A 27580-nucleotide genomic window follows, 5' to 3' on the forward strand; every position below is an offset into this window, starting at 1 on the left:
AGATTGAGACAAGGAGTGTATTTTTCAGTAACACACAGGTAGTGTTCATCCTATGAGAAGTTAATACCAAATTAACTCTGACAGAACAGAGGCAAGTTTGTTAAGGCCCTGCCAGCTCTTCACATTTGCTCACAGCACATCACTTCAGAGGCTTACATACAAGCTCAGATGTCCAAGTGCAGTTTCATTGCTATTGCCTGGACCAGATTAACTGCGGCTGCCAGACTCAGGTCTTAACAGATCCTGGTTTCATCAAGCCAACTATCCCATTCATCAAAAAAGTCATTTAATATCCTGAGACCAGGAGTTTTGGACATGGTAAAAGGGAAAAAAAACTAAAACAAACAAAAAAACCCACAATTCCCCCGCCATTATCTCCTTTCAGAATCTGTTTAAGCCTTCCAATACTGATGAACAAGGTATTCCACCACAAAAACATGACAGATTACCTCCATGCAAAACAGTGTGCAAATCTTTTCTACTTATCCTCCTGACCCTATAAAAACGTAGGGCTAAAGATTTTCTGTATAAAAGTTGCAGTTTATTTCTTTTCTGATCAAGAGTTGTATCACTATTCAATACTACATTTTATTGCTAATCACAAATTGATGCACCGGGGTTTCAGAAGGGTTTGGTTTATAGCGTTCCTATGTAACAAAAGGAAAAAAGTTACAAATCCAGACTTTGCAGACACATTGCCATGTCCCTATAGAAGCAGGGATGCATTAGGTCTGTTTCATTAGAAAATTCTCCTCTTGAACAGCTTCTGGAGAACACACAATGATGATTTTCTCCAGTAGGAAAATCCACCCCATCATTCCATGCAAAAAGAAGGTGGCCAATCTGCTCCACAGCCTAAAATCCCTTTCCTACAGAACGGGAAAGGAACATGTATTTACACTGCTCCTACTGTGGTGTGTTAATGCTTAAATTATTAGGAGCAAGTTGGCACATCTTCCAGATACACCTACTACCCAGCTCAACTCAGCTTCCTATGGCTGGGGTAGCAAATTCTCTCCACCACAACTGAGATGTGTCCTAATACTCTATAAAAATGCTACAGTAACCTTTGCCAGACAGCAACACGGCAGCACTCCTGCTTCAGAAGAGCATTGCACAGCCTTTCAGTTAGAACACACAGCTCAGTGCACACTTCACCTGTCTCAGACCCAGTATTAGCTGCTGCAAGCAAAAGCCTGTGGACACACGATAGACAGTGCTGCCCCAGAGCAGCACTGCTTCAGATACTGCTGCCCTGTCATCCCCAACACTGTGATGCTTGGATCTCAAGAAGGGAGAGTTAGGACTGTCCCTTTATAGCCATATTGCCTTAGAGAAACTCAAAACAAACTCTTTGGGAGCTGAATGTCTATTGGGAGCTGAACACCTATTCTTGTTAGAAGGCTGCACTTCACAAGGCTCCAGAGAGATTTCACTGGTTCTGAGGCACATACTAATAACAATTAAACTTATGATTAAGTAAGTCAAAAGCACTATCAGAACAAAAATATTAAATGGAAGGTTAAATAATTTGTCCTACAGGATTCAATTTCACATTTCATCTGTTCACACAAGCACCTCCAGTCTGTTCAGATTTGAACAGCCTACAGCTCAACCTCAGAAAGGAGGTGCTGAGAAACAAGAGACTGAAGCTGCTTGCGACAAAAAAAAATTGATATAAATATAAAAGAGGTTCCATTTCCAGCACCAGTAATACTGCCTGCTCAAGCCCAGGTGTGGTCACCAGGGAGACTTCAGGAACATTATTCAGTTTAAACAATAGATCACACTATTCTGCAGCTGCCAGGATTCCTGGCAACAACTCCCCAAAGAGTTTGCCACCTGTCAGAATTGTCTCTAAATAAAAAGCAAGACTGCTCAACAAGATGAAAGCAACATCCCCAAGCTGGCTTATTTGGTAAGGACCCAACTTCAGACCAGCAGTCTGCAGGCATCAGCTTCAGCAAATGGGATCTCTTTCACTATACAACAGCTGCCTTACAGCTACTGCAGAGCATCAGCCTTTTAGCTTCCTTAAAATATAAAAGAACAAAACCCCAGAAGAAACCCTGGATTCAAAGCATCCAAATATGGCCTGTTGTACTGGAACATTTAAATCCTTGGGGGAGGTGGGCATCTTCTTCCTCTGCCACAGGCAGTGTTTACTCCATGATGGCCCGGTACAAGGCAGGTTCAATATAATCTTCACGGTAGCGTGAATTGATCACTCTTTGTCTCTTCCTCTCTTGACTGACCTCCTTCTCTTCGAAGATCTCTGTGAAGCGCATATCTGAAGCGATTGACTAAGAGAAAAAGACAGAATTAGTCACTAGAGCACAGATGAAATCCCTGTCTCCACATCCTCCAAGCCAAGACACATGGGAATAGTCAGTCTTTGAAGAAAGGTGAACAAACACAAAAAGAAAAATATTTAAGAATTCTGGATTTACAAGTATGCAGATAGGTTTAAGTGAACTGTAATTAGAGATCTAAGGAATCTCAAGTTTCAAATGTAACAGAGTACTTAATTTAAATTCACAATCACTTCTCAGAGTAATAAACAGTCAGCTGTTCCAAATTTCAAATAATCTAGTACAATTTCTGCTTTATGGAGCAGGCATGTTTAAACACCTGGTCACAGAATTTCAGCTATAATACATTCTTTCTTAAGCCTCTAATAGTATGTGTGCCTGCCAACAGATCTGCATCAGGGTGTGTGTGTTTGTGCTGTAAAGCACGACACCCCAGTGTGCTGTTTGTAACTACAACTTTTGTAGTGGGAAGTGTAAGGCAGTGGGGTAAAACAGAGTGTGGGATCTCCACCCTTAGTGATAATCAAAACTTAATTGGAGACACCCCTGAACAACCCTTTCTAACCCTGTTTGGAACAGGTGTCTGGAGACTTGCAGAGGTCCCTTCCCACCTGAATTATTTTACAATGTCAAGAAACAGCTAGCTCTTTTGATGCAACCCTACTAAGAGCTGCTCAGAACAGAGGGTAAGTGAAGGAGCTTGACCATTCTTTGAAATGGAAGAAGGCAATGGTACTTATGAATACAAGTATGAAAAGGTATGCTCTCTGAGTCTGTGACTCTGTGATACAAACTCACACCCCTGCAGAAGGAGAAATTCTCTCCAGAGTGAGACAGAACTTAGTTTTTGTAGCCTGATCAACTACTGAGCTTTGCAATGATTAAGGAGAGCACCAGATTGTGTTTTGCTGCTGCCACATGCTCAGGTTGCTGCTCAAGCATAAAATTAAATTTTACTTCTTTAGTAGAATTTGCACCCTGTTTACCTACCAGCCTTGACTTCACTCTCTTAGGAAGCTCCTCTTCAAGAGTGTATACATCATCCCTTTTCACCATCAGTTGTGAACCATCTTCAAATTCCACCTAGAAGGGAACCAGAAGTTGTTCTGTCAGAAGTCTCAAATTACAACCCTGTCACAGCTCCCTAGAAGTTGCCTTCTCCCCACAGAGCTCTCATGTGAAATAATCTTCTACCACTTGAAATTTATAAGACACATATGCAGCTATGTACACTGCAACAGACTTGAATCAAAACCTCAATAATCTCATGACAGTAATAGTCCAGCAAGTTTTGGGATATTCTTTTAACACCTGACAAGACAGTCTGCCTGTTCACATTAATACAGCCTGAATATTCATCCCTTTGGAAGCCTAAAAGGCATGGTGCACTCTCACCATAAGAAAAGCAAAATAAACTTATTTTAAGTAGTTTAAATTACAGAAAGAGTCTGATGAAGAATTGCAGACAAGCAGTTTTCAGAAGTGGACATTTTCAAGGTTGCCAGAGGTACATACAGCTGCAAGCAATCACTTCCAGCATCTGTCATTGCTATCACAGTGAGAGTAAGTTACCCTGGAGTGTTTAAGCATGACACCCCTACAGCAACCCTATTAACATGATTGGCTTGTTCTGAATGATGAGTTTTTAGACAGAAATTTTATACCTGATACATCTGGATAGCGTGTGATGCGACAAACTTGGCTCCATAAACTTGTCCGTCTGTCCATCTCACCTGCACGACTTCCCCTTCAGCAGGGGGACCTAACTGAAGACAATCTCGACTCTAGAATAAAGAGGGAAGATGGGAGAGACAAGGAAGGTAAGGAGCCTCTTTATGTGAAAATTCAGCAAACCACCAAGAGGTCACACTGCACACCATCCCAACAATTCTCCATTTTAGGGGATAGAGAACTAGGCTGAGAGACATCCATTTATGTCATTCGCATTTAAATCCCAACAGTGGTAACTTCAAAGTATTTGATGTGAGGATGGCATGCAAGTATCAGCAAGTTTTCCTTCAGACCTACCATTGCTAAGCAGCCAGAGATTAGCTGCACTCCCTGTTATACCTGTCCCTATATGGCCTCAGTTAAGTCACTCTCAGGTAACATCCCTAAGGCCATCCTGAAGCACAGCTCAGCCACTACAGGAGCCAGGGAACAATTACCAGATCCCCTGATCCTCCACAGAAGCAAGAACTGACTCATACCATTGTCCTATAGCACAACATACCACAATGTCCTCTGGGTACAGGTTATCACTGAAGGAGCCATCATCAAAGTTGACCTCGTAGAAAGTCTCCTTTGCAAGGCTGACCACTTCACATTGATAGAAGCGACCATTCTTGTGCTTGCTGATGACGATCTGTCCAGGGGACAGATCCTGGAGTGCAGCCTTAGCTCGCTGAGAAGAGAAAAATCACTTCTTACACAATGATTCAATAACAAATATGTTGAAGACCATGGCTGCAGTGCTGGCAGACAACAAACCAAAACATTTTAGTTCAGGTGAGCTACTCTATTTCAGCCATCATCAGCAACATTTTTAGAGAAGTTCTGCCTCTGGAATGTTAAATACTTAAAGTCTTATCTGTTATGTGCTACTGTCCTTAATTTACTTAGTAAATTAGGTTCTCATTCTTCAGAGCAATGGAAGCCCTTACAGAAAACATTCTCTAACAGACTGTTGTGGTTTTGGTTAAAAAAGACGCATGGCAACTTTAGAAACTAATCAATCACTTAAATGTGAAATTCTGTGACGACTCATGCAGACTGGATGAGTGGTCACGGTAGTACCAGTATTAACTCCTGCATATTAAGAATCACAGCATAAATCTCACTAGTGTTTCTCATTTCAACAGCCACAGGAAGGATGTGATGCTTCCAGTCCTTCTGGTCTGCAAACCAAAGTATAATAAAGCACCTGACTAAGATCAGAGTAGCAGCAAGGTTAAGATCAGAATCCAAGACAAACACTGTTAGATTACATTACTCTACATTACTCTCTACTGTGAGACAGCCAAACCTTCAATGAAGTTTCAAAATAATCACACAATCAAAAACTTCTCAGTGCCTCCAAGACACTGCAGTTCCAATCTTTGGAATAACACACCTACACACCTCAGCCTGAGATGGAGTCTTATGCCTGAAGCAGGTAATGAAGACAACAAATGGCCAGTCATCAGGCTGCATCATGACTCCTGCTGCTTGGGCACAGCTGACATGAAAGGATGTGGGACACCGACCATGTGAACACTGTACACAGCAACCTGCAATTCTCTTTCTCCTTTTCTTGCAGAAGATGCATTTCTGTGGACAGAAAACTAGAGGTTATTTTGGTACTAGATTTTACCACACACCAAGGGTTAGCCAACAGCTTATCATATAATAGCTGTGCCATTTGCTGTTTTTTGACTAAACAGAAGCAGGCAGCTACCAGTTTTAGTTTATGACAAGAAAATAATTCATAAAAGTAAAGTAATGCAATAGAGGAAAAACGTAAAATGTAAAATCAAGCTCAACATGAACAAAGCATGCAACCCAAGGATGCCAGTAACAGATCTTAGATCAGCTTGCAATGTTCCAAGTCAATAGGGCCTTTCAGGACTTGACTAAATAGTTACATAAATACAAGCAACAAGATTAGAATAATGGGAAATGACCACAGTAGTAACAGTCAAAATTCTGTCACAACTCAGTTGGGCCTGAGGGGCAGTTGTAGGAAAAGAATGTTATCTGCAATTCATATGCATAGCAGAGTCATTTTCCCCTCAACACAGATGTTAAAAGAGTTAAGTACAGTTCCTTTCCTGCTGAAGACCTTCACCCATTATAGGAATGCCTCACATATCCTGAAGCATCTCAGTGCTTGACAGCAATCAACTAAGCAAACTGAATACTAGGGAGGAGAAAAACAAGCATGTTACCTGCCACATACTGAAAACCCTTTTCCTGGATCCTCATGCGAATAAACAAATACTAGAACAAGGAAAAATTTTAAAAAATGGCAATAGGAATAACTGCCATCTCTCATACACAGAGCTGAGCAGATTATACAGTTCAGTCTGGAGACTGAAACAAGGTGACTTGGGTTTGATGGGATAAGCAAAACCCCTCAGATTCTGAATGGACCAGAGACACCACTGATGCAGCACAGGTGATCCATACCAGTCTGAAACGCTGCAGGGGGATTTTGCCAACATCTACAGGACTCCGCTCTGCAATGTTCACAAATTTTGCCTCCAGTACAGCCACAGCACACATCACATGAACCCACCTGTCAGGGCAAAAGAGAGGAAAAAGAAATTGATATGCACTGGGCAAACAGAAGATGCTTTGGAGTTAAAGTAAATACAGTTCTTTTCAAGTTTGCCATACAAACCACCATAAAAAACCTCTGAATTTGATCAGTGTAATCCTACTACTACTAACAGGCCACATGTAGGGCAAGCCCAACATTTCTTCATACTTAAAATCTACTCCTAAAAGGCTTAACAGGAAAGCAAGTCAGTGACTCCTGCATGATAAAAGGCTGCATGGCCAAGGTTCAGTTATTCCATGGTGCTACAAGTCTGCCTCACTGCTACATTGCATCAAATAACTTTAATGATCCACCCAAAGGACACAGGACAGGCAGCTGTATGCACGTGTTGCTGTAGAGGTACCTTGAATTTCAAAGTCGTGCTGCTTAAAACTATGGTTGCCCTTTGTCATTACTGTAACCACAAATAAGACGGAAAATCAAAATCCTCTGTAGGTAAGGTACTGAGAGATGCTAATTAATTTGGAACCTTATTTTTATGTGGTAGGTTATACTTCTGCATGTTACAGCTCTGCATTATCAAATGCAAAGCAATTCACAGAATGAGAACCAGGCATAACCTAAAGAGGTAAGAAATGCTGTGTGAGAACACAATGAACACACAAAGTGTGATGGATGCTGTTGGTCACTCTGTTACACCAAATGCATTTTACCAGCTTACCCTCAGATACTTAGGAACTGAGCCTCTCCTTAAAAATCAAAAAACCCTGCAACACTCACTTGTCATCATTGGCTCTCTGCAGCGCTCCTCCTCGTAAGGAACACAAACAGCAGTCCTGGAGTAAAGAAGAAAGCATTAGCTAGTGCACAACACTTGCTGCAGAACTTCCACCTCAAAATGCACATCCAGAGGAAGAAAATTATTCTGCTGTCAGAAGAGAGCTAACTACCTTGTACAGATCAGCTCCTCAGCTCTCAAAAGTTCTGCCCTTTGGGAAAGAAATATAGACTCCAAATCTGTTGAAGGCAAGCAGAACCTACTACTGAAGGGTCAACTTTTTTGTTATGGGTTCCTTTTACACCTGCAATACCTTTCAGGATGTGCAACAGGATCTAGAACAAACATGAGGAAACAATTGAAAGGCTGACCCATTCCACTGATCTAGAGTCTGTGTAGCTGTCTGAGGGAATCCTGCTCTTCTTGCTTTCTTCACATGTACATACCTGCCTAGTTATTAACACAAGTTATTTTCTGTCTTAGAAATAGTAGCTACCATAAACTCAGACAGACAATGGAGCTATCCCCAAACTCAGGCAGAACATCTTCCCTCTGAGCTCAGCAGCTTTGCATTAGTTAAAAGGATAACATTATGGTTTAAAAGTACCAAAACACAAGAGACTGGCTCCTGAACATTCTCTAAATTGTGTTCTTTTCACAGGATAATTAAAAGAACCAACACCCACAACACTATGTGAACTAACTTTGCAGCCAAGTTCCCAGATGTACCAGACTCCATCTGTGAAAAACTTTACCTCTTCTAACGCATTTTCTGTACACCGGGAGCACATCCAGTCTTCAGTGGCCTTCTCAGGGGACACACCATAACAACCTAGAACAGACACATCTCATTTAAGAGTTTATTTGAACTCAAACCCATTTCCCTTGGGCCCAGAAACAGAGCAGGAGTTAAAAATCAATAGGCTCCAGGATGATGCTGTGTATTTGAAGCCACCCATGCAGCCAACTGCCCACCCCACAGGCCAACAAGTAAGTATATACTCAGTTCCAAGGGCTAAGGGCTGAACTTGGTCTATTTGTACATTAGATCAACTGGCAGAAGCTGGCTATGATGTACAGGCTCAGTATGGAGAACACCAGGGCTCAGGGTAACATCTGGATGCACTCACTGGCATGAACACAGACGTGGCAGTTCTTGCAGGTGATGAGTACGCTGGTTCCATCTTCCTCCAGGTAGGGAGTTGAAAGATTGAGGTCAGTGCTGCAGCCAGTTGCAGTAAAGCACATTTCAGGAATCAGGGGTTTAGTTCGGATCTTCCCATCTGCAGCAGCTGGAGTTACTCCAGAGTTTTGACTGCTGCCTTCACATTCTGCCTGTGAGGGATGGGTAGGGAATTTAAATTTTACAAGTAAAATTGTCTCACATTATCTTTACTCACACATTATTTCATACATATATCCAGTTTAAAGAAAAAATGAAGGTACTGAAAGATCATAGAGTTGGTAGGTTAGGTGAAAATATAAACTATTACTATTTATAGTTATATTTATAAAATTCTTAGCTGCTGTGGCTACAGAAAGAAATTAATTTCTACTCTACTTAATACTACACTGAAAGTCTGAATTGCATCCCTCTAATGAGCAACAAAATACACATCAAACTGCTTTTTTTCTCACAAAAGAGGTAGAATCACCAAGCCCACCTCATGCTCTACAGGCAACACCTCTTCTGCATATTCCCCCTGTAATACAGAGGATCACAACACTGCTATCCATCAGTGTACACTTACCTTACCTCAATATGGAAGGATTACCAACACACAAATAGACACCTACCACAATCCCCATTACTTTTTCCCAGTGTGATTTTGAATAAGTCCAATGGGCTTTAAAACTAATTTGTTCCTGGAAAATAAACAGACTGAAAATGCAATTTCCCATATAAAGCTCAGGAGACTTTCAGGCTAATCTTTCATAATTTATCCTTCTAAATCAACATCAAATCAAACAGCTAAGACATGCAAAATTTACAGATGTGTATTTCCAGTAAAGCTACTCCTCTGAACAGTTAAACAGAAATTAATTTTTCTCTTTGAAAAAATGTTCAAACCACCTTTTGTACCTTTTAGGCTACCACAAAAGTAGCTTGCCTAATCTTTAAGATTGCTTTTAGCAGAAATTGCAGTAGCAGAATGAATCTGCACTGTCTCTCCTGCAGTGCCTCAAAAGCTAGGCAGAAAAAGTCCAGGTAATGCTCACAGTAGGAAGGAAATTGACATTTTTTCTACAAGTCTTGTTCAGTCTAATTCTGTAAAACTTACTGATTGAAACTTACATTGCATGTCAAACAAAAGACAAAATGACTGAGGGAAATCTGTAACAAAATTTAAGAACAAAACAACTTTTTTTCCCCCTAAGCAGCAAATACTCTTCTTCCCAAGGAAAGTGCATACTTGTCTGGCATTCTGTGCCAATTTTTTATTTGAACGGGTAACTGAAGTGAGTTTCCAGAGTTGCTACAGACTTTCTGAAGTTGGAACAAAGACTCTAACCACAGCTCAAATCTTGGAAGAGTTTCTGCTCCACTGCCTGGTGTAGACATTTGAAAACCTGCAGCTAAGAGTTTTCTGCTCAACAGCAACTTACAAAAAAAAATCTTCAGAGAACTTCAACTGTTCTCAAATTGTTAACTTTATACCTTTCAGCACTAGTAAAATCCTCATGTACCATACAGTTCCTAAATAGTATTTCCATTTCTAAGAACTTACTCTCAGATAGAAATAGCAAGACTGAACAGAAGCTATGGTCTGTGGTTTTAATTAAAATTAGGAACTACATGAAATATAAATCTGCAACAAAAATGTGAGGTCTTTATTTCCAAAACTGTGGTGAACATGTTTCTAGTGCCACCACAACTACAAAGTCATCACAAATGAATCAAATATGCTTAGTGTATAGGAAGGGTCAAACTACCTCAAAGTTGCAGGTCAAACATGCAGACAACTATCAAGCTACTTTAAAATTATTTATCTTAGCTATCTAAAGAAATTAATTGAGGGACTGTTGCCTACACATCTACTCCACACAACAAAAGACTTCTGCACCTCATCCCATGCTACTGTCATGGATATGCTCCAAGACCAGACAGCTTTCAATCTATATCATCTACAAACACAACCTTAAATTCTTTTAAGTAAAAGGTTTTCCTCCTTGCCAGCTCATCAAAGACCATGTACTATGAGAGGACCTAAAGTGTTTTCTTAGAAACATTTTAGAAGTGAAGTAGTCAGTCTGGAAAGGAAAAGTGATGCTTCATAGTCAGCTCCAGCAACATTTAAGCTCCATTCTGTGGTTTGAGCAAAAGCCACAAAACACAAAAGCTTCTGCTGAACAGCTGAGCGAGCCCCTGGGGACCCACAGGGGCCCATCAGGGGCCTGAGGATGTTCACCCACTGTGTTCTCCTGGAACAGCTCCTGGGAAAGGCTGTAACACTGATACAGCTTTTGTTAACTGGCAATATGCAAACGCACATATTTGAAACTATGTACCACAGCAGCACCTACTCTGTGACAGCATGAAGAGTCTGTGTTTCATACCTGATATGCCTGGAAGAGCATACAGACAGCACAGTACGGGGGCTGCTGCGCCATGCTGCGATTGTATTCTTTCTCAGCCTCAAAGTTTGGCGGCCGATTCTGCCACAGCTGGCTCAGTGGCTTGGCCCATGCTTCTGTCTCCTCAGCCTCTTCTTCAGGAGTTAGCTGCTCTGATGCCTCTGTGATAAGAGAGCATTCGCTCAGTGACTATATGGCCTTTTATAGAGGTTCTTCTTGTAAATGAAACTAAATAAGGCAAGAAGCTATGAATGGAGATGAAAGAAAGACTGCCAGAAAGCAAACTGACAGAAGGGTGATGGAAGCCAGTAACTCAGTCTCCTTTCCAAGAGACTTCTACTAATCAAGCAACAGGGCAGAACCAGCTCCAAATTATATCTACATCGAAATGAAAGTAATCCACCAAACACTTTGGCATTAGGTTTTTTTTAAAATCCCAAACATTTACATCAGTGACTGGAATATTCTAAGGCAGATGCAGTTAGGCAACAGTCTCTGGTACTGGTTTAATTTTGCTTTCCAAAGAAAATACAGGAAAGAAAGATGACACCATTTGAGAGAAAAGTTGAATGATACAACGAGATATGCACCTTGTCTAGGAGGCAGAGCTGTCACTTGCTGACTCCTGTTTATCACCAGTTACTTACTAGAATATCCCACACTGCCCACAGAAGCTGAGACCCTCTCTCCAATTTCCCAAGGAGCACAAGGCTTTGCTTACCATCATCACTGATGCAGTCTTTGACCAGGAGTGGGTGATGACGGGGGAGTTTGCTCAATGGCTGGCGACGGCCCTTGGACTTCTTACTCTCCTTCATGGAGCTTAAATACTCCTTTCCCACCTGGACCAGGAAAGGAATTCAGCTGTCAGTTAGCACAGGCCCTTTGGACACCATTCTGGAATGAATTTACTTTGAACTTAGAGAAACTACTTCAAAATGCACACAAGCTTCCAGTTTCATTTTCAACAAAGTAACTTCAGCTCTAAACTCTCTTTCAAAGTGCTCAGAGCACTTTTGCTATGAAAAACTGGTCAGAGCTGTACTAGTTCTGTCGAGTCAGTAGAATGGACACTTTTCACAGGTCCCAGTGTAGCTTTTCATGCACGTCTGTTTCTTTAAGGAATCATGTAAAGGACAGAAACAAAGAAAGACAAATTGGATGGTTCCATTTAAAAGAGGCATGATAAGAAGTCTCAAATTCTGGAGAAGCCTCAGTTTGTGTCACTTAAAATATTCCAAATTTAAAAGTAAAAATAAAATAAAATAGAAAAAATACAGAGCTCATAAACATGTCAAACTAAAAGGGTTATTTTAAATGAAGGACACTTTAATTCTTTCTGCTTATTAATTGCCTTGATGTCATACCAGACAGACTGGAAGAAGGAGATTGCAAGAACAGCTATTTCCTCTTCCCTTAGCCCCATACAAAAACAAGTGATACACTAACAAAATTACTATTAACCTGACAAACAGGTCAGTAAAGGTAATGACTTCAACAGTCCAGAAAGTCTCCCTCTAGGTAAGAGCCCACACTTTTTAAAAATCTGTTACTCTTTTTAAAGAAGTGAATCTTGGATTAAATACATCCTACATATGTTTAAATATCTTCTTTTCATAAATGAAGCCAGAAGAGAGCATAATAATCATGACCTCCGTTCTCTTACACAGAGTTGCATACAAGACTTCTAAGAAATACTGAACTTAGCATTCATAGTTAACACCTAATGGAAAATTTGTTTCAAAGTACACCCCTCCGTGGAAAACAATCCACACCCATTCAAAATTTCACTTTTTCCCTGTTCAGAGCATGTGATGGAGACATAAGTATCTGCAACAGAATGTCTTCAGTTTAAATAGCCATAAACAATTCTCTCAGTTTCAGCTTAATTACCAAGATTGGTCTATCTACCGTTCCTTTGGTGTAATTCTGATTCTCTAGACACAGGCTTAAACAGGAAAACAAAATATTGGAAGGACACTACCAGCTAAGATTCTAACTCTTCTCTTAAGCTGTTTAATAAAACATTCATTGGCAGCTTTTTAACACAGATTTACATTCTCTCAAACAGTATTTTTGTTGTAGCCTTTCTCCTCTTTTAACAGGACACAGAGATGTATCCATGTATGTAATTTTATATTAAAAACCCCTCATCACATGAATGTGCTTGCAAGAAAGGCTGGAACAAACCAGATCCATTTTAGGTACAAACAGGTGTCTCCTAGTACAAAAGGACCGCGATCATTCTGTAACACTACCGTGTCAAAAACATTAAGCTATCCTTTCCATTACAGCACTTAAATAGTTTAGAGAAGTAGTCAAGACAGGTGATCTCCTTGCTTACTTGAAGGGCTAAGTATACAAGACTTTCATCTGAATTCTTGTGTGTTTAGCAAAACCCAGAGCTGCAACCTGCTCTGCACCAGTGAGATGAAACTGTCATCTGCACAGATAGGAAGTTTTGCCGCAGCAAATTCCTGACCATGGAATTACAGCCCTCCACCTTTCAGGTGTTTTGCCTCTCATACCTCTGTCAGTTCCTGCTCAGTGACACTGGAGCTGGCAGTGGCTTTCCTCCCTGAAGTGTGTTCGCTGTCGGAGCCGCTGGCATCGCCCTTGGCGTAGCTGTGCACGGTGAACACCCCGGCTGGCCCCGGAACCGTTCGCTTCGTCAACGCATCACACGATTCTGAGTCTGAGGAGTAGCAAGGTGAGCTAGACTGAACACTGGATGCAGCACTCTGCTTTGAAGCTGGCAACACTGAAGTGGAATTTGAAGCATGTGAAATGGAGAGATCCAGTGCAGCTGCTTCTTGTTCTTCTTCCTCAAGCTTCACCGGTTTCAATTCTTCAAATTTGGCTGAGTCCACACGATCTGGAAGAAGAGACAGATTGACTTTTTCTGAAGCCTGAGCAGAAAGAGAACGTTTGTGCAACTATTTGCACAAAGCCAGACAGAAAAGCAAACTACTACACACAAAAAAGCAACAGCACATCATATATAGAGCAGATGATTAATTCAAACACCTATAAAGTCATACATTGCTTAGTCAGAGAGAGAATAAAAGCATCTGCCCATTGCCTCTCCCATCACAAGAACTAGGGTACATAAAACAAAGCAGCAGACAGTGAATGCAAATAAACACAGATGATCCTTTATACAGACGTGTATGTAGTTAAAACAGCCCAACTCCTGGCCATATGTTGACGTGTGTAAGTGACTACAAACATTCAAGGAAGACTTAGTAGAAAAAGAAAAACAAACCCACAACCCAATAAAAGATTATTAAATACAAGCTGCAAACAAAAAAAACCACAACCAAAACACAAGAGGGGGCATCAAATGTTTTCCCTGTTCTTGTGTTGCTCCATGTGCCTCTTGCTCCTCCCCTAACAGCAAGGATAACTCATCCATTACAACCTACAAGAATTTTGTCCAGCCTACTTATTACAAAATTACAAGTAACACACCTATAAAGCATGCCAGACCCACACTACCAGGAAGTGTGCATGTGTTTTACTAAGCAATTCCTATAAACAAGTCACATTGCTCAAGAGAGATAAAAAGGAGCTTAGACTACTGAGGCATCCCATATAATTGTGTATGCAGGCAGGCAATATAAAGAGTAAATATCCAAAACTAGGAAATGGTAATATTTCAAGTCTTATAACAGTAAATTTCTGAAGTGCTACCAATGGCTCTGACAAACCAGTGTTTGCTTTTTTGGACACAAAAGCATCCTACCAACTAGCATAATATTGAAAAGTGCCCAGACAAGCGTGGCACACAGTTACCTGGAAGTTTGATCCTTTGTTCACCTTGCTGCACAAATTCACTCGTGGGCCTCTCACACGGCTCTGCCATGTCTGCTTCACACTGTGTGGAGCTCAGCTCCTCCTTAGGGAAGGCCTCACTCTCACTCACCTCCTGAGGCACTTCCAGGCAGACCCTGTGCCTTTTTGTTCCTATGCGGTGCTTGGGGATGCTGCAGAAGACAAATCCCTATGTCAGGTTAGCAAACACATAACTGTGTTACATTTCTGTGTGAATGCATAAAATACAGTCTGGTTTGGACCAGTGTTTTATGAGACAGCCTCTGGAAAGCCAAATAGTTTCCAAATTATTCTGAAATGTTTTCTTTGCTTTACAGAGGAAAAGTCAGTAATCCCTAGACATGACTTCTCAGCATGCTAATCATGTATTAAGGCAGCTCTCTCTAGCCAGGCATTCTTTACCTTAAACAAAAAAACCCTCCAAACAAAACCCCAAACAAATCAAACTAAACAACAAAAAAATTCACCACTAAAGACAGCTTTGGGAACAGTAGCTGGCACTGACCAAAAATGATTTAACTGCAAAATGTAAGATGATTAACCTTCAGCAACCAAGAACTGCACACCAATGCCACAGCTTGCAGCACTGATTGTACCAGAATTTGCTAGCAAGTACTGTCCCATGATCTCAATACAATCCCTTTATCTACTGGCCTGTCAGTGCAGGGAATGCACTGCCAACCAAGGCTTTGGAAGTCTGTCCCAAGATGAAGAACCACCTTCCAAGCTGGTGTATTTCCTGCTTACCACAGACTATCTATTAATGTGGACTTAAACAGTACAAAAATATTAAGAGTAAATCCTGTTTCTTCCAGGAAAAAAGATTATTGCTAGCTTTCCCTGTTCTATCAGAATGGCAAACATTTAATTGCAACTGGGTTCAAATTCCAAGAATCCAAGAGAAAAGCAGAGGCTTTATATAAAGCTGTACCTTTTGGTCTCATCCCCATCCACCTCCTCTTTACACATCTCTTCTGTTTCCATCTCCTCAGCACACTGTTTCCCACTCTTGACTTTTTGCATGAGATCCCCTTTAAGGAACTCTGCTGCCTCTGGGGTTGGAAGAGCGTGGTCAATGACAGTCACGTCCTTCCCAGCTTTCCAAAGCTTGTAACGATCCGGCTGGTATTTCCTCACAAACACATCCATGGAGATCTTCACCATGTCCTTCCGACAAGAGCACTGAAGTCACAGAAAATAGTAAGATAAGGCTCAACAATTCTACTCCACATTTCTCTAGCATTTTGCTTTCAAGAGTCTAAGGAAAAAGATCCCACACTCACATGTAATTGAGCCTCAGAACTCTCAAGACTCTTTCCCAGAAAAATCAAGAGAGTATATATTAGGTTACTAAAAATGGCAGAAAAGCCAGCAAAAAACATGAAACAGAAAACCAGATGTTATCACTACAACTAGGACAGAAAGCTCATCAGTCTTTTTACACAATTGCTGATTGAAGCTGGGTATTTTAAAATGAGCTCATACAGAAACAGGTCACAAAAGCAGAGACTATAATGAAGAAATCAGAGCCACACAAAATCTCGGGGTACCCAGGGCAGTAGAGGTTACCTTCCCCCAGGCATGGTTACAACTAGTGCTTCAAAGCCTCCACTTCAATGTAGCTTCTGGAAATGTAAACCTTGTCTGACAGGCACCTCTACAGGGATGTAACACTATTCACTTTAAAGGTTCAGCCAAGATACTTATTTTGGTAAGTCATTTAAGTTACAAAGCTGATTTCCAGGCTAAACAGTCAATAAATAATGGTTAAAATACTGGAGAAAAATGCTGATGGGCTCCGTCCACCAAGCATACTCTTTCACATCTGGAAAGAGAACCAGTTCCATGCTTTTCTCGGAAGCCTCGCATGAGTTGCACAAACTTACAAAACAGTTACAAAGTTACAAAACACATAACATGCATGGTTGACACAAGGCACTAAGCAGGACTCTGCCCTGATGTTGCTACATTATGAGAAAGCAGACATCACATCTTAAAAGCTCGAAACCACTCTCCTAAAACAAACAGTGGGGGCTTAACGATGGCAACAGGCCACTCACCAGCACTGACTGCTTCCCGTACTCAATCCACCGAAGAGTAGCAAAGTTGGTAGATTCAGCACAGTTAAAGCCGTGGTTGAAGCCAGCATGATAACTATAAGGAAAGGTTATCATGAACTCTCCAGCCTCCTGTGTCACCTAGAACGCAATTGAGACATCACAGTGTTACTCAGAGGTTAAGAAGGTCTTGGTGACTGTGATTAAAAGGAGCTCCTGTAGCCCTGTCAGCAGCACGCCCAAAAATCCAACTCACAGATGGTGGCTGGAGCTCCCTTCTGCAATGAAGATACTTATCTGTATCGGCTACAGGTTTGGCTGAACAGTATCTAAGCTTGAATAAATTTCTACCTACACAGAACTTGAAAATTTATTATTGTTTTCTTTTGCTGTTCACATTAGAGTACAACTCTCAGTCAGCCTTCCACTGCTTGTTCTTCAGCATTTCCCCCCTGTAAAGGCTTATGACAACAAAACCCTTCAGCCGCCCAGGCTGTGTTTCTGAATAAGAGCTCAAAGCCTAGGTCTTTAATATCTCTGTGTGGGAAGGGGAATGGCAGGTTGCTACATGAGAAAGTGAGGAAGCCTATAAAGTTACTAATGTAATTAAAAAGTAAATAGGGGACAAGCCTTATTTTCTATTGAGGAAGCAGATTGCAACAAAATTAACAAGGGGAAAGTGGAAACAAAAAAAGAAAAATCTCACTTCACTGAATACATATCTAAACAGTGAAGTGAATCTAACAGAGGAGATAATGTTTAGTTTTAAGTTTTTAAAATATTTAAAAAATCACAGAAACTTAAGCTTTTGTTTTTAGGAGCCCTTGACATCTGCTAATGGCTGCTGTCAGAAGCAAGACAAGGCTGCAGGAATCTCTTGATCAAGCTGGTATAACCACGATTACTTTTCTACACCTTATCAAATGGAATTCCATATTTCTTCAGAATTGATGGAGAGATGAGAGTCATCTTGTGACGGAGAAATGCTTCACAGCTCTGGGCACTTCCTGGGAAAAAACCTATTTAAAATAAAGACAAGGAGAGATGTTACCTTTGTGCTCAAACTACATTTATATTTCAGCAGTTTTATGAAAAATTCCTGTACAGACACTTTTTCCCTACAAATATGGATCACCTTATTTGAAGTGTGCTACTTTGCATGCTGAAGAAAAATGACAAACCCCTAAGATTTATCTTTTAACAGCTGCCAGTTTGAAAGAACATAAAAAAGGCTACAAATAGAAGGATCCTCCCTTGCCCATAACTTTCCAGTTTTAATAATCTATAGCTAAGAATTTTCTCATTTAAGGTCAGACAGACCACAAGTTCATTATTTGTAATGTGACAATTTCTCTTGTGTGCATCCTGTAAACAAACATTCAGAAGTAATGTAATCTATTTTCTAAAAGGAAAATTATCAGAGCAGTCATGCCAACCTATGCTCTCTAAAACAGCAGAAACCCACTGCAGCTCTCCCTCCCATCTTTAGAAATAGGCAGGACATGAACTGCCTGATTACCTTTTGCAAGTCTCTCCAGCCTTTTCCCATGCTCTGGAGGGATGGAGTACCTGCAGTTGTAAGAACAAGTCTGTTAAGTTCAAGTGACAACAACAAAATCTCAAAGTCTGACTGGAAATTGTAATCAGTCATCAAGATGTGAATTACTTAAAAAAAAAAATCAATTTCTACACTTGTCTTTTTCAAAGTTTGATATGGACTTAAAAATCTTCATTGAGGACTTTTACCTTTCTATCCCAAGAAAAAACCAACATGCAAAAGCTGACCGTTTCTTTTAACAACTTTCGCTCAAGCAATCAAGGAAGTCAAAAGTCTGATGTACATAATTAGCAGATCTGTGCGGCAGAACATGAATTGCAACAAGAAAGGGAAGAGCACTTCCTGAACTGTCTCATTTCACAGCAGTGTAACCTCAGTATACTCAGTGCAAGGAGGAACACAGGGCAAGAGAGAAAATGCAATCACCTCTTTCAGCTGCTCAGACAAAGATGGGACTAGGTCAGGTGCCACATCCTTAACATGAGCACAACTCATGAGTGCTCTTTAGAGCTACATCTCTCTCTGTACACACCTTTTAATGGGTGCCACAAAACTCCTGGCTGGTATGACTACAATAAATAAATCAACCCACTTAGTTTGCTTTCAGTCTGGAATACAGTGCTATATTCTGAACAGATTCCTTACTAAATTAACCAAAGATACTAGCAAAGCTCACTTCTTCCAAGTACTACTGTAGAAGAAGCAATGGCCAAATAGTTCAACAGACTGAACTATACTGTTTCATGTTTCTCTGCTGCTGCCACTGCATGGGGTTGTTCATGGGTTACATTGTGCTAGCTATTATTTGCTTCTTCAAATTTGTAATAAAAGGCAGCCAAAAATACTAGTTTCCAACAAAAGTGCTGCGGAAACAATTGCTGAAGTTGCTTGGAAAATTCATTTGTGAAAGGAAGGGCATGATTCACTCTTAAAATGCAACCCATGGTTGCAGAAGCCTCCCCTAAAAAGAAAGCTCAGACACTGGACAAACCACCCAGTGACATCCACTAGCCTGATACTTAGATACATGATAAACAGCTACAGGTTAAAGTCTACTAAAAACTGCCTGTTCCCCCAGTGCCTGTGTGACCATACCTCTGCATGGTCATTTCAGAGCCTCAGGAAATGATAAGCAAGTTGGCTGAGTTTTGGCCTTACCACAGCAGACAGTGTCCATACTGTAATTCAGAAGAACTCCCTACATCAGGACAGCAACCAGACCCTTCTAGAAGGTTACCAAAAAAATTCTACTGAGGACATGCACTGCTCTGCAGCTCCTTAAGTGTTCTTGTCATCACAGCGAACTGCAGTGCAAAGCTGCAAAACTGATAATTATTTTAGTGAGCTCTTAGCTTTGTGACTGACTCCAATATTTTATGGTACTGATTTTCTACATGCAGAAGATTCCTTAAAAAATCTTACCATGACTTGGGTTCCCCAAAATGCAAGTAATTAATACTGTAGAGATCCATGTCCTCGGTGTGCCAAGCAAAGGAAGTTTTCCACATGCCAAAATATAGGTAAGGAGTATTCACTCCTTCAATGGTTATGCCACTTTCATTCTCCACAATATCCAGGATTGTGTTCAATCTGCCAATATTCCACGCATCTACATGCTTGAAACACAAGCCTCATGTCAAACAAGGATTAAAAAGTACAGAATCACACAGCTGAGATGAGACTTTGCAAAGGCTTAAGAGATACTTTGCAACAGCACATCACAGAATGACACAGCTCAAGCTTCAAGCTTGTTCACCTAAACCTGAAGTTTTGCATGGTGGCTTGCACACTGATTGCTTACTGGCCTTTAAGGAGGGGAAAAAAATACCAGTCAAAGTAATGATTACAAAGGAGAAATAATCATGAAGCTACAGCCTTAAGAGAGCAGAGAACAATAGCTGATGTTGATTGAGTTTGAGCTGATGTCTGAACCCTCTTCAACAAAACCACTTTTCATTCCAAATATCTTTTAAAAGAATAAATCATGAGAATTTAGGAGACAAGCAAGCAGAATGCAAATTGTCTTTGGGCAGTTATCCTCCTACTACCTAAGGGCTATAGAGCTGTCCCACAAAAATACATACACCAGTGGATACCAAAGCAGCATGTATCCACTGATCTGCCCTTCCAACCCTCATAAGCCTTTCAGGACAAAGCAGTGCTTGGGCAATAGTGGTTTTTGCTTCCCCACACTGAAGTGCTAGCAGAGGTCCCTTCCTCTGTCAGCTGCCTACTCCAGAAGCTCAAACTATGCTAAGACTATCATTAACTTGTTCCAAAAGGTAAGAGTCAAATGCCACATTAGTATTTATGGAATGCAATGTACCAGGATAACTGTTACCTGAAAACCAGAACAGTTTCCTTACCTTGTCGTAGAGCGTGCCATTAACGTCAGCCCCGTAGATGGGGGCATTGAAGGTAAGATTCTTCCAGTATTTTCGTTCAAGGTCTTCAAAGTCTGTGTACCGGGGTGTGCAGTACCTGAAAAAAACAAGAAAGATACTAAAGACTTGGCAGTCTGATATTTGACAAGTCTGAGCCACTGTTTTCCTCAGAAAGCTACAATAAAAATACCTAATATGTGTTACCAGCCAGAGGAGCAGTGAGAGCAGTCATGGCTCTGTTTCTGTTACACTTTGGAAAGAAGTATCAGGAAGAAAATTACTTTCCCCATTTCTCAGTTTACTTTCATTTTCGCTTTGTGCACTTTTCCGGGGTCAGAACAATTTCACCTTCTGGCTAGCTACTTAGAAGCAACAACACAGTCAAAACCAGAAATGATACAAAGAACAACTTAAAAAAACCCCCACACAAACCCAAAGTTTTCTGCCACTGTGAAACTAGAAAACCTGCACAGACTCACCATGGTTAAACATGCTCTGTTTACAGCAAAATACCTGCTCTTGATGCTCATTCCCTGCTAACTATATACTGGACTATATGTAGCTCTGGGGGGCCAAATTTAGTCTTAACACCTATTTAATGTGTGTCTATATACACAGATTCCAGACAGTTACATACGTAACATAAAACAGTAACTTTCATCAAATTATTCTATTAAACACAACTCTAAAATATCTGGCGTGTACTGCTTTTGAAAACTAAAACAAGCCTTGATGGACTGACTGTAGCTGGCAATTCCAATGCTATTTCTAATTACTGCAAAGACTTTTTTGCTTTAACTCTTTTTCAAGTGATCTTCATCTCCTTTTTTATGTCATGAACATTCCTTTCTCCACTACTTAGTAAGTATTTCAATGGTCTAGCTACTGGAGACAGACAGACAGGAGCCCACAGCACAAACAAAAAGTTCTGTGGCTATTACACACCATCTTGCTGCACAGGTGACAAAGGTCCCCATGCACACAGCTGCACAAGCAACCTCAACTGCCTGGGGCATGATGCTCACACTGCTGACCCCAGACCGCACCGAGGACCTGGTCCCTGCGGAGAGCTGTGGATGCTCCATCCCTACAGGTGTTCAAAGCATGCTTGGATGGGGCCCTCAGCAACCTGCACTTGAGGAAAGAGTCCCTGCCCCTGACAAAGTGGGGACGAGGTGGTATTTAATGCACCTTCCGACCTAAACCATTCCATAACTTAAGTGCCCGAGACCGGCCGTACTTGTCACTGTTGGCGATCCTGCGGAACTCGCGGACCGTCATGGCCTTCTTCTGGATGTTGTACTGCGTGAAGAGCCCGGACTGCCCCGTCACCACCTGCTGGATGGGCGCGGGGATGACGAGCTCGTCGATGTCATCGTAGCACTGCCGCGGCTTCCACTCCTTAGGCGGCACGATCTGCGGGGACACACGGGCCGGGAGCGGCGGCCGCGGCCGGGGACAGCGTCAAACTCGGGGAATTCGGGCCGAGCCCCGGCCGGGGCGCGCCCGCCCCACCGGCGCCGCGGCGTAAACAAAGGGCGGAGGCGGCTGGTGCGCGGCCCGGGGCCGGCGGCGCGGCCTCCGCCCGAGGGGAGAGGGAGTGTCGCACCTTGGCCAGGCCGGCGCGGTGGGCGCCCTGCGACTCCACGTAGGCGATGTAGCGGCTGAAGTCGCGGAACTCCTCCATGGTGGGGCGGAAGGTCATGATGCGCTGCCCCGGGTTGAGGCTCTCCAGCTCCGAGGCCATGATGCCGGGCCGGCCCTGCGCGGAGGAGGCGGGGGTGTCCTTGCGGGGGGCGGGACACCGTGCCCGCCCCGCCCCTCCCGCCCGCCGGCCAATCGCCGCGGGGTCCGCATCGGCCCTCCCTTCTCATTGGCGGAGGCCGCGTGCCCGTCAGGACCCCAGGGCTCGCTCTCCCTCTCACGGCGGAGAACGCCACCGACTCACCCCCTCCTACCGCCCGGCCCGGCCCGGCCCGGCCGGCGAGGCGGAACCCGAGTCCCCGCCCGCCGTGCTCACGTCGGCAGCGCGTCCCGCTCCTCCGCCACCACCGCCCGACCCTCGTACCTACGTCTGACCGACGTATCCCTCCGCACCACGCTCCCAAAGAATCCTGCGGACCGCCGACGCCACCGCGGCCGTTCCGCTCCGCCCGAACCCCGCCCGGCCGCCCCGCCTCTTCCCCCCGCCGCCGCAGCCAATCGCTGCCCGCTGCCCTCTCCGCAGCCAATAGGAATTCGACGGCCGGCAGGGGCTGGCCGACGAATCAGGAGGCCGGGCGCGGGGCGGTTGCTAGGCAGGCGGGCCCAGGCAGTTGCTAGGGGGCGTTGGAGCGGGGGCCGCGCCGGGGCTCCCTCAGCCCGCGCAGGCACGGCGGGGGCGCCGGCCCGAGGCCGCCCGCAGCCCACCCGCTTCCTTCCCGCATCCCCTCTGTGTCCCGCTCGCTCCCCGCCTCCGGGCCCCGGGCAGTGTCGCCGGGTGAAACCGATCCCGGTCCTGCTGGTGCCCAGCGCGAGGTGGACGCTAACCCCGGGTACGTGGGTGCTGCAGCGAGCGGGTGAGTTTGGGGCGCGGAGCGGTGACACCCAGCAGGCACCTGCCGGCCGAGCACGCGAACCCCGCTAATCACACTCCTACAGCTTCCGTGTGTAAACAAAGCCAGAGTAGAATGTGATGCTTGTCAAAGGTTTGGCAGCGAACGCAGACGGAGGCTGGAGCAGCACCAGGCCCGGCCCACGCCAGGGCGCTCGGCCAGCACCGTACGGAACCGAGCAAAAGCCGCCGCAGCCTGCGGGTGCTGCCAATGATCCAACACCGTCCGTGTCAGGGACTGGCACCTGGCAGTACGGCTTTATTGAGCGTGTACAGGGCCTTTGAGTGCTTAACACAGCTTGCCTAGGGACACTGGCCCCTCCTTGGCTCGGACTGGCTGCGATTTTCACACTCTGCTGTGCTAAATGCATTCTAAATCTCCAAGTGCCACTGAGCAACCTTGAAAGTAAGCACAACGCACCTGGAAAAGTTCATAGCTATCCTCAGAGACCACACTTTTTCCATCATGCCTAAATAAAACTCTAAGCTCACTGTTTTTCCTAATACCTGTTTTCTTTGCTGTCATGCTACGGGCAGGCAGCAGCCCCGAAAGGCCTGACAAAACACCCCTCCTACACAGGCTTTCCCTGTCTGCTGCCTCTCTGACCTGCTCAGATCTTGAATTGCCAGGTATATACAGACCAAACCCCCAAAGTGGATTATAGCAGCAGTAGGCACGACACACAGCCTCCTATAAAAAAGCCAGACAACTGTCAGGTAACAGTTTTGAAACAAATTGCATTTCTGGCCTTTCTGGTGGCAGCTGCACTTGTCATCCTTTAGTCAAGAAACACCAACTTTCTATTATCATAGAACCACAGAATGGTTTGAATTGGAAGAGACCTTGAAGATTATCTTGTTCCACACCCCTGCACTGGACAGGGACACCTTCCACTAAACCAGGTTGCTCAAAGTCCCATCCAACCTTGCCTGGAACATTTCCAGGGATGAGGTATCCATAAGTTCTCTGGGCAATCTGTTTCAGTGTCTCACCACCCTTGTAGGGAAGAGTTTCTTCCTTACATCTAATCTAATCCTGACCTCTTTAGAGTTCAAAGCCATTCTCCCTTGTCCTATCACTACAGGCCCTCGTGGATGCCCTGCTCCAGTTCTCTCTTTAGGCACAGGAAATTGTGTAAGGTCTCCCTGGAGCCTTCACTTTTCCAGGCTGAACAACCCCAGCTCTCTCAACCTGTCCTCACAGGAGGGGTGCTCCAGCCCTCTGAGCATCCTTGTGACCCCCTCTGGACCTGCTCCAGCAGGTCTGTGTTATTCCTGTGTTTGGGACCCCAGAGCTGGACACAGAGCTCCAGGTGGGATCTCAAAAGAGAGAAGTAGAGGGGCAGAATCACCTCTCTTGCCCTGCTGCCCTCAGGAGACACGAGTCAGCCTTTTCAAGATGACAAGTGGCAAAGTGTTCCTGTGAGCAGAAACGTGTAGGCACAGAAGATAACCTGTAATTGTTACCGAGGACTGAGATTGCTTATTATAACGGGCAAAAGGGCAGCAATGAGCTTTTAATTGGAAGGATCAGTATTATTCCTGCCCTCAGAAATGAACCAGGTCAAACAGGAAAAAAAGGAAAAAAGAGGAAAAAAAAGTCACTCTCAACTAGGAAATGTTACAAATGAAGATGGCAATGTTGCTGAGGACAAGAAATTTGAAGACTGTGGGGGAAGGAGTTGCCAAGCTACTGTGCAGAGTCTGCTCAGATTTTTTCAGTGTTACAGCTATTTCTTTTTCCTTATTTAACAAGTATTTTGCCTTTGAAAAACAAAATTTAAAGCAATGGAACCCCAAAGGGATAGTGCTTGGTCAGGATGTTATTTGAAATAGCTGATCTTTAAAGGTCTTTTCTAACCCAAACCACTCTATGATCCTGTGAGTTAATATCACTAGGAGGCAAGCCAAGCTTGGGCAGTGCCTGCACAGCTCCTGCTACAACATCAATGGTATGCATAAAAAATATGAAAGAGCAGAAGGGCACCTCAGTGCCCAGAAATTCACCTTTGACTGGCTGCCATTTAGCTGCTGTCCCACCTGCCAAACTGTGGCCTTTACAGAGCTGCTTATCTGAGGCTGCACTGGGGCTACCTGGTATTAACTAAGGAATGGAAAATTTTCACTGGAGAAAAAAAGGCAGCAATAATACCCCAGCTCCATTGCTTAGTGCAATAATGGTCTGTTTAAAACTCCAAACACAAGAAGCTAAAGTGTCTTACAGCACCATGTCCAGACCATTCCTTCAGATCTGGAGCTCAGTGTGGTACTGATACCAGAGGGTGGGAAAAGTCTCAGGCTGATACCAAAGAAAATTATGCAAAAAAAAAAAAAAAAAAAAAAGCCAGCTGTGGAAATCCTTTCTAACTGGGAAAAGCTGAGCAGTGCAGCTCAGGAATGTCAGTACCAAGCCCTGGGAAGAAGCAGGGTGTCTCTGCCTGCAGTGTGGTACAAGCTGTAGTGCTGGCTCAGGGGGCAGATCAGGCTGGCATTGCTGTTGATCCACCATGCACCATGGTTTTTTTGTTCCCCTTTTATTTTGTGAGATACATAGAAATAATGGGAAATAAATGTTCAAAGAATAAGTGTTTTTAAAATTATATGAGTCCATTCCCTTTGGAGAAGTGTTGGCTTTGTGTGAGGAGCCAGAGGAGTGGACAAAGGGGCTGGAGAAAAGCTGTCAGAGCTGTTTTTGCTGACCTCTGGGAGCCTGTCCCCTTGCCAAGGTGGCACATCCTCACAGTTTGTGCACTGAGCCTCTCCTGGTCTGTGAGGTCAGCATGAGGCTTTGGCCATGTGGCTACCAGCAATAGCCTTGTCTCTGAGGCCTGGGCTCACTCATCTTATTCTTTGTGCATTCCATGCTGAAATTCTTCACCCTTTCTCTGCCTCCTTGTACTTCTACTCAGTCCACAGACAAGCCCACAGGTGGGGAATGAAGTCCAAAGTGTTCCTGGATGAGGAGAAAGAAGGTCCATGCACATGTGCATATCTGTAAGTGTTCTGGCAACTTTGCAACTTTTGGTGAGAATCTCTGCGTTCAAGGCTGTACATGGACTAAAGCTCCGTGCTGCCCGTGTGGCAGTCCTGGTGAGTGCTCAGTGAGTGGCAGAAGCAGTCACCACCTGTAATTTGGCAGCACAACCCGAGCACTGCTGCTGCAGCACAGGCAGGTGCTCACTGCCCATCTCCCAGCTGGCTGGCTGCCAGCACTGAGCACGGTGCCCTTCCTCCCCAGACACACCCGTGTGTGAGCAGGGGTTCACTTATTTGGCTGTGCCACTCTGCCATCCTGGGCCCCACAGTGATGACAAGCATCCCACTGCCAGCAACCCTGGCACATGCCCCCACACACCTGCACATGTGCTGCCTCACAAGGGCAGGAGCTTGCTTTGCCCTTGGATCTGCATCCCCAGTGAGGCTGCCCAACACTAGGAACAATGAGCCAGGCAAGGGGAAAACATTCCTGCATCTGGCACCTACCCAGGAACTGGTCTGGCCTGGCAGGGAATGCTATGTGTGAGTGAGCTCCAGCAGTCACTGAGGAATCACCCTGGTGCCCATAGCCACACTAGGAAAAGCTCATCAGTCTGCCATGCACTCCCACCCATCATGGATATGCTGGCCAGGGCAGATTTGGCTCCCCTGGGAAGGCTGGAAATACCCCAGGGCCCTGATCCATGTGGTTCTGCCCCTTGCATTGGTTTCCCCTCACACACCTGTGCTGTGTGCAGGTGCTGCTCTCTCCAGGAGCTGACATTTCAGCTTTGCAATGCACACAAGGGCAGGGCTGGCCTGGGCTCTCCACACAGAGCAGGCAAGGCTGGCAGTCTGGGCAGGTCTCACACCTGAACAAATGGGTGCTGCTCTGCAGCCAGGGGCTGTGTGACAGCTTTGCTGCTGAGCACTAACTCTGAATACACAATTGCGCTCAGTGCTACAGAGCAGCGTTGCTGCAGTGTCCAGGAGGGTGCCAATTACTACTATTGCCACCAAAGCCATCACCACTGACCCCTCTCTTTCCTGCACATCCAGCCAGTGCACTCCCCTACAACTGCAGGCGGACAGGAGGTGAGCACACATATGCACAAAGGGAATTGTCACAGCAGGTTTCCAAGCACCCTGAAGGCACAGGGTCCCTGTAGGAAGTGCAGCACACTCATGGCTGGCACATACCTGTGGGAAAGAACTTACCTGCCAAGGGCTGAGGAGTGTGCCCACTGCTAA

The 27580-nt window shown here is 44.1% G+C and overlaps 1 protein-coding gene and 1 long non-coding RNA gene across 5 annotated transcripts in view; one reads left to right on the top strand and one right to left on the bottom strand.

The window, feature by feature from the left end:
* The window catches only part of LOC141729842 (uncharacterized), a 32474-nt gene extending 13179 nt beyond the window's left edge, over positions 1–19295 (top strand). Inside the window, exons 2-3 of the long non-coding RNA XR_012581287.1 lie at positions 8013–8341; positions 17637–19295. This is a non-coding gene — a long non-coding RNA (uncharacterized LOC141729842). The remainder of the gene's footprint in view (positions 1–8012; positions 8342–17636) is intronic.
* Positions 520–22954, bottom strand: KDM4A (lysine demethylase 4A). 4 transcript variants are annotated; one of them, XM_005482177.4, is made up of 22 exons: positions 22829–22954; positions 22370–22522; positions 22001–22176; positions 20743–20857; positions 19799–19992; positions 18338–18387; positions 17734–17837; positions 16822–16959; positions 15693–15943; positions 14723–14913; positions 13456–13802; positions 11649–11769; positions 10910–11088; positions 8482–8686; positions 8107–8183; positions 7354–7409; positions 6480–6588; positions 5433–5621; positions 4546–4716; positions 3977–4096; positions 3303–3395; positions 520–2303 (listed from the first exon to the last, which is right to left on the bottom strand). In XM_005482177.4, the coding sequence occupies exons 2-22, from the start codon at positions 22505–22507 to the stop codon at positions 2163–2165; spliced, it is 3165 nt and encodes a 1054-aa protein (XP_005482234.2). In that variant the 5' UTR covers positions 22508–22522; positions 22829–22954; the 3' UTR covers positions 520–2162. The 4 variants fall into 4 exon arrangements, with proteins under 4 accessions (XP_005482234.2, XP_005482235.2, XP_074402022.1 ...); XM_005482178.4 differs by having other exon boundaries at positions 22833–22950; XM_074545921.1 differs by lacking the exon at positions 22829–22954 and adding an exon at positions 22709–22733.
* Between the last annotated feature and the right edge of the window lie 4626 nt (positions 22955–27580).

The sequence above is a fragment of the Zonotrichia albicollis genome, chromosome 8 (genome assembly GCF_047830755.1).
Source record: "Zonotrichia albicollis isolate bZonAlb1 chromosome 8, bZonAlb1.hap1, whole genome shotgun sequence".
Lineage (NCBI taxonomy): Eukaryota > Metazoa > Chordata > Aves > Passeriformes > Passerellidae > Zonotrichia > Zonotrichia albicollis.

Excerpts from the sequence above, each read along its gene's own strand:
- KDM4A (XM_005482177.4), bottom strand. The coding sequence starts at position 22,507 with ATGGCCTCGGAGCTGGAGAGCCTCAACCCGGGGCAGCGCATCATGACC. Across the intron at positions 19,993-20,742 it reads ATGGCACGCTCTACGACAAG|CATGTAGATGCGTGGAATAT; the intron begins GTAAGGAAACTG and ends TTGTGTTTCAAG. Across the intron at positions 8,184-8,481 it reads CCACGTCTGTGTTCATGCCA|GTTGTTATGGTGTGTCCCCT; the intron begins GTGAGTGCATCC and ends TGTCTGTTCTAG.